Here is an 18,554-nt window from a genome sequence, read left to right as displayed (position 1 = left end):
AACTAGGAATGGTCAGTTCTGGGATCCATGGTTGGTTCCTGAGGACCCAAAACTGGGAAGGGCAGTTCTGGGATCCATGAATGGTTCCCGAGATCCCAAAACTAGGAATGGTCAGTTCTGGGATCCGCTCTTGGTTCCTAAGGACCCAAAACCAGGGAGAAGATCCATGACCACCTCTGGGGAGATTCCTGGTCTGCAGAGTCAGTCAAGGGCTCCTCCGGCTCCCGTTGGCCTTGGGAATGTTGGAGATCCCTCTTCCACCCCTGAGACCCAGCTCAGAGGCCGCATTCCCACTTCTCCCAAAATGGTTTTGGAAAACCCTTGGTGGGATCAGCTCTACCTTGGAGACCTCCATCCCCCACCCCAGGATTTCTTGGAAAACTCCAAGGTTTTCCCACGCCACGCGGGGTCTCCTCAACCTGAGGCAGATTCCCAGGAAGCCCTGGGTGGTTCTCCTAATCCCATGAGATTCCCAGGAAGGGATTCCCGAGGGATTCACAGCCCTTTTCCACCGGCAGGTGAAGGAAGACTGGAAGTACGTGGCCATGGTGATCGACCGGATCTTCCTCTGGATGTTCATCATCGTCTGCCTGCTCGGCACCGTGGGGCTCTTCCTGCCGCCCTACATGGCTGGGATGATCTAGGATGGGGCCGGGAATGGTGGGAATGGTGGGAATGGTGGTGACCGCATCCCGCTGGACGCTGGGGGGACGTGGAGCTGGGGAAAACCTCGGATGGGAATGGAGGGTGGAGAAAGGGATGTGGTAAGGGGTGGTCTGGGGGTGGTGGTGACCACCTGGATGGGCCCATGGATGATGTGGGATATGGGCATGATCCCACAATCCCATGATCCCATAATCCCATGATCCCAGGAGGTTGTGGGACAGGGATAACACTGTGGATGCTCCACACAGCAGGGATATGGACATGATCCCATCATCCCACAATCCCATGATCCCACAATCCCAGGAAGTTGTGGGACAGGGATAACACCGTGGATGGTCCATGCAGAAGGGACACGGACAAGATCCCATCATCCTGTGAACCCATGATCCCAGTATCCCATCATCCCATGATCCCAGGAGGTTGTGGGACAGGGATAACGCTTTAGATTGTCCATGCAGAAGGGACACAGACATGATCCCACAATCCCGTGATCCCATAATCCCAGTAACCCATCATCCCATGATCCCAGGAGATTGTGGGACAGGGATAATGCTTCGGATTGTCCATGCAGAAGAGACACAGACACAATCCCATGATCCCACAATCCCAAAATCCCAGGAAGTTGTGGGACAGGGATAACACTATGGATTGTCCATGCAGAAGGGACACGGACATGATCCCATCATCCCGCGATCCCATAATCTCAGTATCCCATCATCCCATGATCCCAGGAGTTTGTGGGACAGGGATAACGCTTTGGATTGTCCATGCAGAAGGGACACGGACATGATCCCATCATCCTGTGAACCCATGATCCCAGTATCCCATCATCCCATGATCCCAGGAGGTTGTGGGATAGGGATAACGCTTTGGATTGTCCATGCAGAAGGGACACAGACATGATCCCATCATCCCACAACCCCATGATCCCAGGAAGCTGTGGGACAGGGATAACGCTTTAGATTGTCCATGCAGAAGGGACACAGACATGATCCCATCATCCCACAACCCCATGATCCCAGGAAGCTGTGGGACAGGGATAACGCTTTAGATTGTCCATGCAGAAGGGACACAGACATGATCCCATCATCCCAAAATCCCAGGAAGTTGTGGGACAGGGATAACACTATGGATTGTCCATGCAGAAGGGACACGGACATGATCCCACCATCCTGTGATCCCATAATCCCATGATCCCAGGAGATTGTGGGACAGGGAAAATGCTTTGGATTGTCCATGCAGAAGGGACACAGACATGATCCCACTATCCCATGATCCCATGATCCCAAGAGGTCCCTGCTCTGCCCAGGTGTTGCCCCTCTCCAACCCCCAAACAAGCGGCTTCTTCCCACCCCATCCCACACCGGAGCTCGGGAGGGAGATGGGAACATCCCACCTGGAAATGGGGGCGGCTCAGATGGGAAAACCCACCTGGATGGTGCCCACGGATCCCGGGATCTCCGGGATGCTGCCGGGTTTGGCTGGAACCGCGGGAATCTGCGCTCCTGGATCCATCCCAGTGCTCCCCATCCCAACTCAGATCCCAACTCCCCTGCCTCTGACACCTGCTGCAATCCAGCTTGGAATTCCCAGAAATCCCAGAAATCCCAGAAATCCTCCACCCTCCCGGGAGCACCTGCTCCCTTTTTCCATGCCCTGAGAGACACCGGGATTTTTCCTGATCCGTTTTCCCTCCTGGAGCATGACCGGGAAGCTTTCAGGGAACGCTTTGCGCATTCCGGAGTGAAAGGAGCCGGAATAAACGGGGCCACGGCAGGACAGGCACATCCCGAGAGTGTCCCTGCCGCTTCCGGAGCCTCCGGAGCCGGCAGAGGGATCAGGTGCGGGGACACGTGGGGGGAGTGTCCAACCTGGATCAGACCAGGAGCTCCTGGACACGGAGAGGGATCTCCTGGGAAGGTCGTGTCTGGTTCAGTTGGAGCTGCGGCATTCCGGGGGGGGATGGGGATGAGCAGGCACGGATAGCATCCGGGAATTATGGAATTATTTAGGTTGGGAAAGCTCTCAGAGCCCGCGGCGTCCGAGCATTCCCAGCACTGCCAAGGCCACCTCTGATCCGTGTCCCTCCAAACCCACAGGGATTTCAATCCATCCAGGAATGGGGATTCATCCACTACTGCCAGGGCTGGAAAACCCTTTCCAGGCAGGAATTATTCCCAATATCCCATAAACCCCCCCTGGCACAGCTGGAGGCCGTTCCCTCTCATCCCATCCCTCGTTCCCTGGGAGCAGATCCCGATCCCACCTTGCTGCACCTTCCTGGCAGGGAATTCCAGAGGGAAAGGTCCCTCCGGAGCCTCCTTTCTTCCAGGCTGAGCTTTCCCAGCTCTCTCAGCCGCTCCGGCTGCTCCAGCCCCATTCCCAATCCATTCCCTTCCCTGGACACGCTCCAGCCCCTCCATATCCTTGGAATGAGGAACCACCATCCCAAGATCTGGGATGACCCCAGGTGTGGCCTTGACCCCACCACCCCTCTTTTGGGAGAAGCCCCACTTTGGGGCAGGAATTCTCATCCCATTCCACAATCCAGGACTCCAGTCCCACTATCCCAAGGAGAAATCTGGGAGCTCCGAGCATCCCAACCGTTCCTCTTTCCAAGGAAGTTCCAAGGACTGCGGGGGGATGACAGGAAGGACAGGCCACGGCAGGATTTGGCGCATGGTTTATCTCAGCCGGAATAAACTGGGAAAACTGCGGGAAAAACGCTGGGGAAAAGCCCGAACCGCCCGGTTCCCAACCGGAAGCACAAACCCGACGGAGCCGCGGTTTTGCCGGCGGCGCTTACACAAAACTCGGGAAAAACGCAGCTGGAAGAGGCACCGTTCTCCAGGTTTGTGTCCCCCAAGGCCGCGATCCGTGGGGGGCCCAATCCCTCCCTGGATTCCGCAGGCTCCGGAAGCGGCTCCCGCTTCCCGTCATTAAATAAACTCTTCTATACAATGTGCAAGGAAAACGCCGACGCTCCCTGCGGACACCGCTCCCACGGGAATTCCAGCTCCCCCAAAATCCGTACCCTCGGCTCCCGGCACGCTCCAGGTCCCTGTCCCGCCGTGCCGCCCGCGGCCGTCCGTGCTTGGAGGATGGATCCATGGATACGCCGGCAGCCGGGAAGCCGCCGAGCCGGAGGAATCTTCATCCGCCCCTGGCACGGCCGGATCCCTCCCCAAGCCCTTTTCCAGGGAAAAAACCCACCGGATGCCTCCCGTCTTCCGAAGAGCAACGAGACACTTACAGACACGAGCGGCTGCAGGAGGAGCGGGAAGAGGGAGAGCGGGAAAACCGCGGGAGACACACAAAAGCCGACTCCTCCCGGATCCACCGGCATCGCTCCGGCCTTTCCCTCATTCCAAGCACGGCTTCGCCAGGTTGGCCTGGAGCTTGGCCTGATCCACGGCATCCAGGAGGTTCTTGGCGTCCACGGCCAGGGCGTGGGAAGCCGTCAGCATCTGCCGCTGGAATTCCGTGCTCAGGGAAGTGCCGGAATTCTGCTGCGCCAGGCGCATCTTGCTGATGAGGTTGGCCAAGTCCTTGTTGAGCAGCTTCTGGGTGCCCTCGATCTGGGTGGGATTTTCGGGAATTCAGACCGGGATCCGGCCGGAATGTCACCCCACACCCCGCCCCGTTCCTGCCATTCCCGCTCCTACCTCGGTGCGGGAAGTGGACGGAAGGTTGGGAAGGATCTCGTCGACGCTCCCGATCAGCTTCCGTAGGGAAAGGCCGATGTTCTGCGGGAAGGAAGGGTTGGGATGGATCCAGGGATGGATCCAGGTGCTTCCCAGTGGGAATTGTTTGGGTGGCTGAGGGGAGGATTCCATTCGGGAGAGGGGAGTGGTGGGAGAATCTCCAGCTGTGGATCCAAGGATCCAATGGAGGAGCTGGGAATGCCGAAATTGCTCCCACCACTGATCAATGGATCCAATGGAGGAACTGGGAATGCTGGAATCGCTCCCACCATTGATCCAAGGATCCAATGGAGGAGCTGGGAATGCTGGAATTGCTCCCACCATTGATCCAAGGACCAATAGAGGAACTGGGAATGCTGGAATTGCTCCCACCATTGATCCAAGGATCTCAATGGAGGAACTGGGAATGCTGGAATTGCTCCCACCATTGATCCAAGGATCTCAATGGAGGAGCTGGGAATGCTGGAATTGCTCCCACCATTGATCCAAGGATCTCAAGGAGCAGCAGGAAATGCCGGAATTGCTCCCACCATTGATCCAAGGATCCAAAGGAGGAGCTGGGAATGCTGGAATTGCTCCCACCATTGATCCATGGATCCAATGGAGGAACTGGGAATGCTGGAATTGCTCCCACCATTGATCCAAGGATCTCAAGGAGCAGCAGGAAATGCCGGAATTGCTCCCACCATTGATCCAAGGATCCAAAGGAGGAGCTGGGAATGCTGGAATTGCTCCCACCATTGATCCATGGATCCAATGGAGGAACTGGGAATGCTGGAATTGCTCCCACCATTGATCCATGGATCCAACGGAGGAGCTGGGAATGCTGGAATTGCTCCCACCATTGATCCATGGATCCAAAGGAGGAATTGGGAATGCTGGAATTGCTCCCACCATTGATCCATGGATCCAAAGGAGGAGCTGGGAATGCTGGAATTGCTCCCACCATTGATCCATGGATCCAATGGAGGAACTGGGAATGCTGGAATTGCTCCCACCATTGATCCAAGGATCTCAGTGGAGGAGCTGGGAATGCTGGAATTGCTCCCACCATTGATCCAAGGATCTCAATGGAGGAACTGGGAATGCTGGAATTGCTCCCACCATTGATCCAAGGCTCCAACGGAGCAGCTGGAAATGTGGGAATTGCTCCCTCCCATGGACACAAGCCCTTCCCAAGAAGGACACTTGGTGGGAACCACTCAGGAGTCTCCTTCCCACCTCCCACTCCCATCTCCCATCGAATTCCAGAGGTTATCCCATCCCTACCTTGACCACCAGGATGTATCCGTCGGGAGGCACGAGGCTGATCTCGTTCTTCAGCTGCAGCACAGCCCGGACCAGATCCATGACATTCCCGTACACGGGATCATCCGTGCGGTCCAGGTTGGCCGTGGGCGCTGGCTGGATGGACTGCCAGGGAACAGGGATACGGCGGGATCAGACGGATCCCGGGAAAAACAGGGAAAGAGCGACATCTGTCTGCGAAGGGTGTGGTGTTCCCATCCCTGGAAGTGGCCAAGGAAAGGTTGGATCGGCCTTGGAGCAACCTGGGATAGGGGAATTCCCTGCTCATGGGATGGGATGGGATGGGATGGGATGGGATGGGATGGGATGGGATGGAAGGTCCCTTCCCATCCAAAGCATTCCAGGATTCTGGGATCCAGGAAATGCAGAATCCATCCCAAGGGATTTTTATGGACGTCGGGGATGGAAAAGGGAGGAAAAGGGAAAGGAGACCCTTCCTGGAATGCTGAGATTCCCAGGGAAGCCCCTCGTTCCCTAAATTCTGTCCCAGAGAGGAGTTGGGGTGGGGATGGATCCAATCCCAGGCTGAGAGAGCTGGGAATGTTCAGCTGGAGAAGGGAAGGATCCAGGGAATCCTTGGAGCCACTTCCCGAGCCTAAAGGGGCTCCAGGAGAGCTGGGATTTGGGATAAAGGCTGGAGGGGCAGGAGGCGGGGAATGGCTTCCCAGTGGGAAAGGGGAGCTCGGGCTGGGATCTTGGGAAGGAATTCCCGGCTGGGCTGGAATTCCCAGGGAATGGCCGGATCCCTGGGAGTGTCCAGGGAAAGGCTGGAGCAGCCTGGGATCATCGGGGGAGGTGCCGGCCTTGGAATGGGATGGGATTGAAGCTGCGTGGATCCCAGCCAAAGCATTCCGGGATTGTGGGATGCAGGAGGCTCCGAATCCATGGCCACGGGTTTTTCTGGAAGTCGGGGATGGGCAAGGGAAGGGAGAGCCTTCCTGGAGTGCCGAGATTCCCAGGGAAGGGCCTGGAGGCCGGAATTCCTTCCCGCAGAGGAGTCGGGATGGGGCTGGATCCAATGGCAGGCTGGGAGAGGCGGGAATGGAGGGATTTCCCTGGGAAAGGGGAGCTGGGGCTGGGATCTTGGGAAGGAATTCCCGGCTGCACTGGAATTCCCAGGGAATCCCTGGCTGCCCCTGGATCCCTGGGAGTGTCCAAGGAAACGTTGGAGCATCCTGGGATTCTGAGAGGGGTTCCTGGGATGAGCTTTAAGGTCCCTTCCCACCCAAACCATTCTGGAATTCTTTGGGAAGTCCCAGTCAGTCCCACCCACTTCCCGGCCATGATCCCGATCCTGCTGGGTCTGTCTGACCCCTTTGGAGCTGGGAAGAGCAGGAAAATTCCCATCCCGTGGATTCCAGAGGCGGAAAAGGAGGTTCAGGAGCCATCCCGGGTCTTACCTGAGCCCCAAGTCTTGGAGGTTTTTGGGGGGGCCCCGTGAATTGCGCTGCACCAGGAGCAAGGAAAAAGCAGGAAAATCATTCCAGCGGATCCCACGGAAATGCGGGAATGCCGAAGGATCCACGGGATCTGTGCCACATCCCCTCCCTCAGCCTCCCTGCCCCATCCCAGCTTCCCACGGGATCCCATTCCCATGGCCAGGAGAAGCAGCCCCTCCCCTAAAGGTGCCCCCCTGGGATGTGGGATTTCACTCCTGGAGCATCCAGGGAAACATTCCCGAGGCTCCCAGCAGCCCAAAGTGGGAATTCCAGGGTGGGAATCACCGGGAACTCACTGTAATCCGTCTCCTTCTCCGGCAGCAGCTGTGGAGGTGGGAAAAAAAATCGGGAATTAGGGGTCCCAAATCCAGGAGGGAGGGAGGGAAGAGCGAGGAGGCGTCGTCATTCCCTCCTGGAGCATTGGGAAGGATTCCCAGGATCCAGCCCTCCCAGGATCTCCCGATTTCAGGTTAATTATCCCAAATAAATAAATGAATAAATAAATATTTATCAGCCAGCCATGGGAAAGGGAATGAGGAGCTCCAGTTATTCCCCCCCAAAAAAAAGGGGGTGGACCCAAAACCACCCCGACCTGGATTTTCCAGGGATCACTGGAATCGCTCACCGGAGGAATGTTGTTGTTCATGAACACCGTGGGGTCCTGGAAAAGGGGGAAAAGCTGGTGTGAGGCATGGGGAAAAGGGGGGGAAAGAGGGAAAAAGGGAAAGGGGGGGAAAAAGGGGGGGGAAAAAAGTGGGGAAAAAAAGGGGGGAAAAAAGGGGGAAAAGAGAAAAAGGAGGAAAAAAGAGGAAAAAAGGAGGGGAAAAAAGGAGGGGAAAAAAGGAGGGGAAAAAAGGAGGGGAAAAAAGGAGGGGAAAAAAGGAGGGGAAAAAAGGAGGGAAAAAAGGAGGGGAAAAAAGGAGGGGAAAAAAGGCGGGAAAAAAAGCAGGAAAAAAGGCGGGAAAAAAAGGCGGGAAAACCTTCTGTGAGGGGAAAAAAGGCGGGGAAAAAAGGAGGGGAAAAAAGGAGGGGAAAAAAAAGAAGGGAAAAAAAGGAGGGGGAAAAAGGAGGGGAAAAAAGGAGGGGAAAAAAAGAAGGGGAAAAAAGGAGGGGAAAAAAGGAGGGGAAAAAAGGAGGGGAAAAAAGGAGGGGAAAAAAGGAGGGGAAAAAAGGAGGGGAAAAAAGGAGGGGAAAAAAGGAGGGGAAAAAAGGAGGGGAAAAAAGGAGGGGAAAAAAGGAGGGGAAAAAAGGAGGGGAAAAAAGGAGGGGAAAAAAGGAGGGGAAAAAAGGAGGGGAAAAAAGGAGGGGAAAAAAGGAGGGGAAAAAAGGAGGGGAAAAAAGGAGGGGAAAAAAGGAGGGGAAAAAAGGAGGGGAAAAAAGGAGGGGAAAAAAGGAGGGGAAAAAAGGAGGGGAAAAAAGGAGGGGAAAAAAGGAGGGGAAAAAAGGAGGGGAAAAAAGGAGGGGAAAAAAGGAGGGGAAAAAAGGAGGGGAAAAAAAGGAGGGGAAAAAAGGAGGGGAAAAAAGGAGGGGAAAAAAGGAGGGGAAAAAAGGAGGGGAAAAAAGGAGGGGAAAAAAGGAGGGGAAAAAAGGAGGGGAAAAAAGGAGGGGAAAAAAGGAGGGGAAAAAAGGAGGGGAAAAAAGGAGGGGAAAAAAGGAGGGGAAAAAAGGAGGGGAAAAAAAGGAGGGGAAAAAAGGAGGGGAAAAAAGGAGGGGAAAAAAGGAGGGGAAAAAAGGAGGGGAAAAAAGGAGGGGAAAAAAGGAGGGGAAAAAAGGAGGGGAAAAAAGGAGGGGAAAAAAGGAGGGGAAAAAAGGAGGGGAAAAACGGAGGGGAAAAACGGAGGGGAAAAACGGAGGGGAAAAACGGAGGGGAAAAACGGAGGGGAAAATACGGAGGGGAAAATACGGAGGGGAAAATACGGAGGGAAAATACGGAGGGGAAATACGGAGGGGAAATACGGAGGGAAAATACGGAGGGAAAATATGGAGGAAAAGGGGGCAAATGAGGGAAAAAGGGGGAATAAGGGGGAAAGGGGGAAATAAAGGGGAAAAAATGGAAAAAGGGAGGGAAATTGGGGAAAAAAATGAGGAAAAATGGGGGGGAAAAGGGGAAAAAAGGGCGTCTAATTTCTGGGAGACTCATGGAACATTTCCTTGGAAGGGAATAGTGCGGGACCCAGGAATGTGGGATGAGAAGGGGAATTCTGCCCAGGAATTTGCTTGATCACAATCCCGAGTCCAAAATTATTTGAAGAATTAATTCAGATGCGACTGAAAGTGTCTTAAAATTGCCAAAAATTCCAAACATTCCTTTGGACGTGGAGCAGCTCCGAGGGGATTTGATGGGGATGGAAAATAAAGGGATGCAAAAGGTTTGGTTGGTGGAGGAGCCATTTCTCCATGGAAAACTGGGATTTTCCAGCCAGGAACGGTTCTTCCAACCTCCTTCTCCCCTGGGAGGGTGGGGATGGAATTCCCAGAGAAGCTGGGGCTGCCCCTGGATCCCTGGCAGTGCCCAAGGAAAGGCTGGAGCAGCCTGGGATCATCGGGGGAGGTGCCGGCCTTGGAATGGGATGGGATTGAAGCTGCGTGGATCCCAGCCAAAGCATTCCGGGATTGTGGGATGCAGGAGGCTCCGAATCCATGGCCAGGGGTTTTTTCTGGAAGTCGGGGATGGGAAAGGGAAGGGAGAGCCTTCCTGGAGTGCCGAGATTCCCAGGGAAGGGCCTGGAGGCCGGAATTCCTTCCCGCAGAGGAGTCGGGCTGGGGCTGGATCCAATGGCAAGCTGGGAGAGCTGGGAATGTTCAGTGGAGAAGGGAAGGATCCAGGGAATCCTTGGAGCTCCTTCCCAAGCCTAAAGGGGCTCCAGGAGAGCTGGGATTTGGGAAAGGGTTGGAGGGGCAGGAGGCAGGGAATGGCTTTCCAGTGGGAAAGGGGAGCTCGGGCTGGGATCTTGGGAAGGAATTCCCGGCTGGGCTGGAATTCCCAGGGAATGGCCGGATCCCTGGCAGTGCCCAAGGAAAGGCTGGATCCACCTGGGATCACTGGGGGAGGCGCCGGCCTTGGAATGGGATGGGCTTGAAGCTCCATTCCCACCCAACCATTCCATGCTCGGCGATTCCCGAGGGTCCGGGATCCCGGGATCACTCACCAGGCTCTTCACCTCCTGCCGCAGCCACCGATCGTCCTCCAGCATCTCCTTCTGCTGCCTCTCCATCGCCTGCTCCACCCGGAGCCGCTCCAGCTCCAGCAGCTGCTGCGCCTCTTCCCGGCTGCTGGGCCGCAGGAAATCTTCCTCCTGGATTCCGGGAGAACACGGGGAGGGATCAGGGGACAGAATTCCCAAACATTTCAGGAGCCGGATTCCCGCTCTGTAAGTGCCAGCTGTGTGCCAGGGCACGACAGCCGCGAGATTCCAACAGAAAGGGGGAAAATTTGGGATAAAGGAGCAAAAAGGGTGAAAGGGGGGGAAGAAAGAGGGGGGAAGAAAGAGGGGGGAAAAGGGGGGGAAAAAAAGAAGGGAAAAAAAGAAGGGAAAAAAAGAAGGGAAAAAAAGAAGGGAAAAAAAAGAAGGGAAAAAAAAGAAGGGAAAAAAAAGAAGGGAAAAAAAAGAAGGGAAAAAAAAGAAGGGAAGAAAAAGAAGGGAAAAAAAAGACTGGAAAAAGGGGGGGAAAAAGGGGGGGAAAGGGGGGGAAAAGGGGGGGAAAAAGGGGGAAAAAGAGGGGGGAAAAAGGGGGAAAAAGAGGGGGAAAAAGAGGGGGAAAAAGGGGGGAAAAAGGGGGGAAAAAGGGGGAAAAAGGGGGGAAAAAGGGGGGAAAAAGGGGGGGAAAAAAAAGAAGGGAAAAGGGGGGGAAAAGGGGGGGAAAAGGGGGGGAAAAGGGGGAGAAAAGGGTAGGGAAAAGGAGAGGAAAAAAGGGAAAAAAAGGGTGGGAAAAGGGGAGGGAAAAGGGGAAAAAGGGTGGGGAAAAGGGGGGGAAAAAGGGGGGGAAAAAGGGGGGAAAGAGGGGGAAAAAAGGGGGGGAAAGAGGGGAAAAAGAGGGGGGAAAAAGAGGGGGGAAAAAAAGAAGGGAAAAAAAGAAGGGAAAAAAGGAGGGAAAAAAAGAAGGGAAAAAAAGAAGGGAAAAAAAGAAGGGAAAAAAAGAAGGGAAAAAAAGAAGGGAAAAAAAAGAAGGGAAAAAAAAGAAGGGAAAAAAAAGAAGGGAAAAAGGGGGGAAAAAAGGGGGAAAAAAGGGGGAAAAAGAGGGGAAAAGGAGGGAGATGGGGAAAAAGGGGGAAAAAGGGGGAAAAAGGGGGAAAAAGGGGGAAAATGGGGAAAATGGGGAAAATGGGGGAAAAAGGGGGAAAAAGGGGGAAATGGGGGAAAATTGGGGAAAATGGGGGAAAATGGGGGAAAAAGGGGGGAAAAAGGGGGAAAAAGGGGGGAAAAAGGGGGGAAAAAGGGGGGAAAAAGGGGGGAAAAGGGGGAAAAAAGGGGAAAAAGGGGGGGAAAGAGGGGGAAAAGGGGGGGGAAAAAGAGGGGGAAAAAGAGGGGGGAAAAGAGGCGGGGAAAAGAGGGGGGAAAAAGGGGGGAAAAGGGGGGAAAAAGGGGGAAAAAGGGGGGAAAAAGGGGGGAAAAAGGGGGGAAAAAGGGGGGAAAAAGAGGGGGAAAAAGAGGGGGAAAAAAAGGGGAAAAGGGGAAAAAGGGGGGAAAAGGGGAAAAAGGGGGGAAAAGGGGAAAAAAGGGGGAAAAAGGGGAAAAAAAGGGGAAAAAGGGGAAAAAAGGGGGGGGAAGAGGGGGAAAAGGGGGGGGAAAAGAGGGGGGAAAAAGAGGGGGGAAAAGGGGGGGAAAAAAAGAAGGGAAAAAAAGAAGGGAAAAAAAGAAGGGAAAAAAAGAAGGGAAAAAAAGAAGGGAAAAAAAGAAGGGAAAAAAAGAAGGTAAAAAAAGAAGGGAAAAAAAGAAGGGAAAAAAAGAAGGGAAAAAAGAAGGGAAAAAAAGAAGGGAAAAAAAAAGAAGGGAAAAAAAAGAAGGGAAAAAAAGAAGGGAAAAAAAGAAGGGAAAAAAGAAGGGAAAAAAAGAAGGGAAAAAAAAGAAGGGAAAAAAAGAAGGGAAAAAGGGGGGGAAAAAAGGGAGAAAAAAAGGGGGAAAAAGGGGGGGGAAGGGGGGGAAAAGAGGGAAAAAAGAGGGGAAAAAGAGGGGGAAAAAGAGGGGGAAAAAGAGGGGGAAAAAGAGGGGGAAAAAGAGGGGGAAAAAGAGGGGGAAAAAGAGGGGAAAAAGAGGGGGAAAAAGAGGGGGAAAAAGAGGGGGAAAAAGAGGGGAAAAAGAGGGGGAAAAAGAGGGGGAAAAAGAGGGGGAAAAAGAGGGGGAAAAAGGGGGGGAAAAGAGGGGGAAAAAGAGGGGGAAAAAGGGGGGGAAAAGGGGGGGGAAAAGAGCGGGGAAAAGGGGGGGAAAAAGGGGGGGAAAAAGGGGGGGAAAAAGGGGGGGGAAAGAAGGGGGAAAAAGGGGGGGAATAAAGGGGGGGAAAAAGGGGAGGGGAAAGGGAGGGAAAAAGGGAGGGAAAAAAGGGGGGAAAAAAGGGCGGGAAAAAAAGGGGGGGAGAAAAGGGCGGGAAAAAAGGGGGAAATTGGATTTCCAGCAAGGAAAGGCAGCCACGTCTCCCACGAGCACATTCCAGCACCGTGGGAAGCGGCTCATCCCGTCGGGACAGACGCGCTCGGCACCGCGGCATTCCCAGCGCACCACTCGGAGCATCCCAACTGCCAGCAGCCATTTTGGGATTCCAACCACCAAGCTCCAGCTGGAGAAATCTCCCTCTGGAATCTCAGGTGGGATCCCAACACGGAGCCTGAGGAGTTGCCCGAAATTCCCGAGGAGCAGCAGCCACCCATTCCCTGCTCATTTTTGGGAAGGCCGCGCCGGTGGCTCATCCCACAAAACCCAGGACGCGGGGGGGAAAACGATCATGGAGACATCCCGAAGATTGATCTTTCCATAGGGAACGGCACTTGAGCCTCCCACGGCATCCAACAGATCCAACGGGAGCAACACGGAGCCAGACGCAGCGGGAAGCGGCAGCGGGAAGCGGCAGCGGGAAGCGGATCCCAACGGGACCATTCCTGAGGATTGGGAAGCCCTCTGGATGCCGAATCCCGCCGGGAATTCCGGGCTTACCCTCATGCTGTGGCGCTTGAAGACGTTGTGCCGGCTGGGAGGCGGAGTGCGCCGGGAATTTGCCGGACTCTGGTACTCGGCGGGGCTGGCGAGGGTGGGAGAGCTGGCACAGAGCCCCTCCGGAACCTGGGAATGCGGGAATGGCGCGGCAGCGGCAGCGGCGCAGGCACAAGAGAAGCCCATGGAAAGGGTTAGCGCGGACACACGGACGGAGCGGGAGCACGGGAAGAGCGGGAATTGCGCTGGGAGCCATCCCGGATCGGGATCGGCCTCGCCCGAAAAATGGGCTTGGAATATTTGGCTCCTTCGAGCATCCAAAGAGCTTTGGAAGCTGATCCCGGAGAAATCGGGAATGGCTGAGAGAGCTGGGAAAGCTCAGCCTGGAGTAAAGGAGGGAAATTCCCTCTGGAATTCCCGGCCAGGAAGGTGGAGCCAGGTGGGATCGGGATTTGTTCCCAGGGAATGAGGGATGGGATGAGGGAATGGCTGCGCCGGGGGAAGTTTATGGAATATTGGGAACAATTCCTGCCTGGAAAAGTTCATCCGGCCCTGGGCAGTGGTGGATGAATCCCCATTCCTGGATGGATTGAAATCCCTATGGATTTGGGGGTGGGGGGACATGGATCAGGGGTGGCCTTGGCAGTGCTGGGAATGCTCGGACTCCACGGGCTCCGAGAGCTTTTCCAACCTCAACGACTCCGGGATTCCCCGACGGACAAAAGCCGGAGCTGGAATTGCTCCGAGCGCTGCCGCGTCCCGCTGGAATGGTGGCGCTCCGTGGTGACGTGGAGCACCTCAGATCCCAAAATCCACGAGATTCCCGAGCCCTGCCATCCTCACCCCCTTGCCCAGATCCCTGTGGGATTCTCCGGCCCCTGGAATTCTCACCTGGAAATGCAGCTTGGGAGCCAGGAGGTTATTCTGGGATGGTGGCTTGTACATGGGCCTGCTGGGCTGTGGGAATGGGAAAAGGTGGGAATTCCTCCGGACGCAATCCGGGAAATCCCACCTCTGCGTCCCGTTGAGGGCTCTGCCCCATCCCAACCTTCGGAGGCGGCTCCTGGAATGCCGGCGGCTCCAGGATTTTGGGAGGTCGGTGCCGGTTGTTCCTCTCCTGCTCCTTGGCCAGCTCCTTCTCCATCAGGTAAATGTCACTGCAGGGAAGGGGACACCGAGGTGACAATCCCGGCATCGGGAATTCCCACCTTTCCCACATCCCTGCAGAGTCGGGATGGCGCTGGATGAGCCACGGAAAACACGAGGGAGCAGGGAGGGATGGGAGCGGGAGGACACCAGAATTCCCACGGCTGATCCCGGTGAAATGTGGGAGCAGAATTCCCGGTAATTCCCTTTCCTGGGAAGCAGAGCCCTTCCATCCCATGCCTTTCCAAAGGGGCTCCAAAGGGTCTCTGATGCTCCTCCAAACCCAGACTTTTCCAGAAAAACTCCCGATCCAAAGCCTTTCCCAGATTTTTCCACCACATTCCCACCCCTCCATGGATCCTCCAGCATTCCCAGCTCACCTCAGGCTGCAAAGCAGCTCCTGGAATTTGGGCTTGGAGGAGTCTTGGAGACCCTTTGGAGACCCTTTGGAGACCCTTTGGAATGGGAGCGTTCTGATTCCAAGGAAAAGGTCCTCAAAGGGTCTCCAAAGGGTCTCCAAAGGGTCTCTGATCCTCCAAACCCAGACTTTTCCAGAAAAACTCCCAATCCAAAGCCTTTCCCAGCCTTTTTCCTCACAATCCCTCCCCTCCATGGATCCTCCAGCATTCCCAGCTCACCTCAGGCTGCAAAGCAGCTCCTGGAATTTGGGCTTGGAGGAACCTTGGAGACCCCTTGGAGACCCTCTGGAGACCCTTTGGAATGGGAGTGTTCTGATTCCAAGGAAAAGGTCCTCAAAGGGTCTCCAAAGGGTCTCCAAAGGGTCTCTGATCCTCCAAACCCAGACTTTTCCAGAAAAACTCCCGATCCAAAGCCTTTCCCTGCTTTCTCCCCTCACATTCCCATCCTTCCAGGGATTTTCCAGCATTCCCAGCTCACCTCAGGCTGCAAAGCAGCTCCTGGAATTTGGGCTTGGAGAAGCCTTGGAGACCCTCTGGAGACCCTTTGGAATGGGAGTGTTCTGATTTCCTGGAAAAGGTCTCCAAAGGGTCTCTGATGCTCCTCCAAACCCAGACTTTTCCAGAAAAATTCCCAATCCAAAGCCTTTCCCAGCTTTTTCCCTCACATTCCCACCCCTCCATGGATCCTCCAGCATTCCCAGCTCACCTCAGGCTGCAAACCAGCTCCTGGAATTTGGGCCTTTCTCCGGGATCGTAATCCCAGCACCGCGTCATGAGGGTGTAGAGGACGGGCGGGCACAGGTCAGGTTTGGGAAGCCGATCCCCCTTTTCCAGGACTCCGATCACATCCTTGTTTTCCAGCCAGAAGAACGGCTGCTTCCCGTAGCTCAGGATCTCCCACATGCACACGGCTGCCGGAGAAACCAGGACAACCTCCAACCGTGGGAATTCCCGGGAATCGGCCACTTCCCGGGGTTTTTTGGGATGTGGCTGCGCTTTGTGGTGGGACACTCGGCTGCTTGGGATTCCGGATTCCTGAGTGGGAAGCGCAGAGGGGCTGGGGATCGGGAATTTAGGGATGGGCGGATGGGAAGGGGGTGGATACTTGGAGTGGGAAGAGTTCATCCCAAAATCCCAGGAGGAGGAAGCACCTAACGATGGGTGAAGGGAAGCCCTTCCCTAGGATGGCTTCTCGCAGGGAAAAAGTTGGGATAATCGGGCATTCCGGAGCGGGATTTGTCCTTGTGCCTTGTGCCATGGGAATCAGGTGAATCCAAGGATCCTGCTCAATGCCATGGGAAGTGGATGAATCCTGGGATCCCATCCATGCCATGGGAAGTGGATAAATCCCGGGATCCCATCCATGCCATGGGAAGTGGATAAATCCCAGAATCCACTCCACGCCATGGGAAGTGGATAAATCCCGGGATCCCATCCATGCCATGGGAAGTGGATAAATCCCGGGATCCCATCCATGCCATGGGAAGAGGATAAATCCCAGAATCCCGCTCCATGCCATGGGAAGTGGATAAATCCCGGGATCCCATCCACGCCATGGGAAGTGGATAAATCCCAGAATCCTGCTCCATGCCATGGGAAGTGGATAAATCCCAGGATCCCATCCATGCCATGGGAAGTGGATAAATCCCAGAATCCCGCTCCATGCCATGGGAAGTGGATAAATCCCAGGATCCCATCCATGCCATGGGAAGTGGATAAATCCCAGAATCCCGCTCCATGCCATGGGAAGTGGATAAATCCCAGGATCCCATCCATGCCATGGGAAGTGGATAAATCCCAGGATCCCCTCAATGCCATGGGAAGTGGATGAATCCCCGGATCCCGCTCAATCCCGATCCCAGCACGCACCGAACATCCAGACGTCGCTGGCCGTGGTGAAGCGTCGGAAGTTGATGGATTCCGGCGCCATCCACTTGATGGGGAGGCGGGTGACGGAAGCTGGAATGATCCAGGAATGATCCAGATCTCCGCCCCCTTCCCACCATCCGGAGAAATCCATGGGAGCCCCGATCCCACAGGATCCTACCTTTGTAATATTCCTCGTCCTCGATGTAGCGGGAGAGGCCGAAGTCTCCCAGTTTGACACATTCCGGAGAGGCCACCAGGATGTTCCTCACGGCGATGTCCCTGCAGGGCCAGAAATCCTTGGATTGGGAGATGGGATGGGGGTGGGATGGAGATGGGATGGAGACGGGATGGGATGGGATGGGATGGGATGGGATGGGATGGGGACGGGATTGAGACGGGATGGGATGGGATGGAAAAGGGATGGGGACAGGATGGGGAAGGGATGGGGATGGAGATGGAGAAAGGATGGGGAAGGGATGGGATGGGATGGGATGAGATGGGATGGGAAGGGAACACGCTGGGATGATGGGATGGGAACATGCTGGAATGATGGGATGGAGAGGGGATGGAGAGGGGATGGAAAAGGGAAGGAAAGGGATGGAAAAGGGATGGAAAAGGGATGGAAAAGGGATGGAAAAGGGATGGAAAAGGGATGGAAAAGGGAAGGAAAAGGGAAGGAAAAGGGAAGGAAAAGGGAAGGAGACGGAGATGGAGACGGAGATGGAGACGGAGATGGAGACGGAGATGGAGACGGAGATGGAGACGGAGATGGAGACGGAGATGGGATGGGGACAGGATGGAGATGATTGGGGATGGGATGGAAAAGGGATGGGGATGGGATTGGAATTGGGATGGGGATGGGGATGGATGAAGAAAGGAGGGGGAAGAGATGGAATGGGATAGGGATGGGATTGGGATGGGGATGGGGATTGGGATGGGATTGAGAAGGAATAGGATGGAAGTGGGAAGGAGACGGGATGGAGATGGGATGGGGAAGGGATGGGGATAGATGGAGAAAGGATGGGGAAGGGATGGGATGGGATGGGGATGAGGATGGGGACGGGATTGGGGACGGGGATGGAAAAGGGATGGGGACGGGACGGGGATGGGATGGGGATGGGATGGAAGTGGGAAGGAGACAGGATGGAGATAGGATGGACAAAAGATGGAGATGGGATGGAAAAGGGATGGGGAAGGGATGGAGATGGATGGAGATGGGATGGGGACAGGATGGGGATGGGATGGGGATGGGATGGAATGGAGACCGGATGGGGATGGACGGAGATGGGATGGGGACAGGGTGGCGATGGGATGGGGACAGGATGGGGATGGGATGGGGATGGGATGGAATGGAGACCGGATGGGGATGGACGGAGATGGGATGGGGACAGGGTGGCAATGGGATGGGGATGGGATAGGAAGGGATGAAGGGATGGGGAAGGGATGGAGATGGGACGGAGGTGGGATGGACGGAGGTGGGATGGATGGAGATGGGATGGAGGTGGGATGGACGGAGGTGGGATGGAGGTGGGGACAGAATGGATGGAGATGGGATGGAGACGGGAGGGATGGAGACGGGAGGGATGGAGACGGGAGGGATGGAGACGGGAGGGATGGAGATGGATGGAGATGGGATGGAGACGGGACAGTCAAGGGACAGAATGGAGATGGGAATGGGACGGAGAAAGGACAGAGAACGGACGGAGAACCCACAACGCCGCTTCCCAAAGATTCCACAACACCCCCCCCCCCCCCCGCCTCCCTGTTCCCAGCTCCCATTTCCCACCAGCCCATCCCTTCGAGATCCCACCTTCTCCCGCCCATCCCAAATCCCACCCGGCTGCCACCCCATCCCAAATC

General features: G+C 55.2%; 2 protein-coding genes across 9 annotated transcripts in view; one reads left to right on the top strand and one right to left on the bottom strand.

Moving 5' to 3' along the window:
- CHRNA2 (cholinergic receptor nicotinic alpha 2 subunit) overlaps positions 1 to 3,349 on the top strand; it is an 18,144-nt gene extending 14,795 nt beyond the window's left edge. For 2 of the 4 annotated variants that reach the window (XM_032103334.1, XM_032103336.1), the window contains one exon: positions 519 to 1,358. In XM_032103334.1, coding sequence (XP_031959225.1) covers positions 519 to 644 — 126 coding nt within the window. In that variant the 3' untranslated portion in view covers positions 645 to 1,358. Of the gene's footprint in view, positions 1 to 518; positions 1,359 to 1,958 lie in introns of those variants that run through there. The other 2 variants (XR_004239063.1, XR_004239064.1) reach the window with 2 other exon arrangements.
- PTK2B (protein tyrosine kinase 2 beta) overlaps positions 3,335 to 18,554 on the bottom strand; it is a 52,477-nt gene continuing 37,257 nt past the window's right edge. For 2 of the 5 annotated variants that reach the window (XM_032103317.1, XM_032103319.1), the window contains 13 exons: positions 16,873 to 16,973; positions 16,695 to 16,784; positions 15,532 to 15,736; positions 14,309 to 14,417; positions 14,152 to 14,217; positions 13,264 to 13,389; positions 10,267 to 10,413; positions 7,743 to 7,778; positions 7,414 to 7,441; positions 7,079 to 7,125; positions 5,640 to 5,783; positions 4,332 to 4,412; positions 3,335 to 4,244 (listed from right to left, as the gene is read on the bottom strand). In XM_032103317.1, coding sequence (XP_031959208.1) covers positions 4,029 to 4,244; positions 4,332 to 4,412; positions 5,640 to 5,783; positions 7,079 to 7,125; positions 7,414 to 7,441; positions 7,743 to 7,778; positions 10,267 to 10,413; positions 13,264 to 13,389; positions 14,152 to 14,217; positions 14,309 to 14,417; positions 15,532 to 15,736; positions 16,695 to 16,784; positions 16,873 to 16,973 — 1,396 coding nt within the window. In that variant the 3' untranslated portion in view covers positions 3,335 to 4,028. The remainder of the gene's footprint in view (positions 4,245 to 4,331; positions 4,413 to 5,639; positions 5,784 to 7,078; positions 7,126 to 7,413; positions 7,442 to 7,742; positions 7,779 to 10,266; positions 10,414 to 13,263; positions 13,390 to 14,151; positions 14,218 to 14,308; positions 14,418 to 15,531; positions 15,737 to 16,694; positions 16,785 to 16,872; positions 16,974 to 18,554) is intronic. The other 3 variants (XM_032103320.1, XM_032103321.1, XM_032103318.1) reach the window with 2 other exon arrangements.

The sequence above is a fragment of the Corvus moneduloides genome, chromosome 3, assembly GCF_009650955.1.
Source record: "Corvus moneduloides isolate bCorMon1 chromosome 3, bCorMon1.pri, whole genome shotgun sequence".
NCBI lineage: Eukaryota > Metazoa > Chordata > Aves > Passeriformes > Corvidae > Corvus > Corvus moneduloides.
Note: the sequence above shows the minus strand (reverse complement) of the source record. Positions and strands in the feature narration are given on the sequence as shown.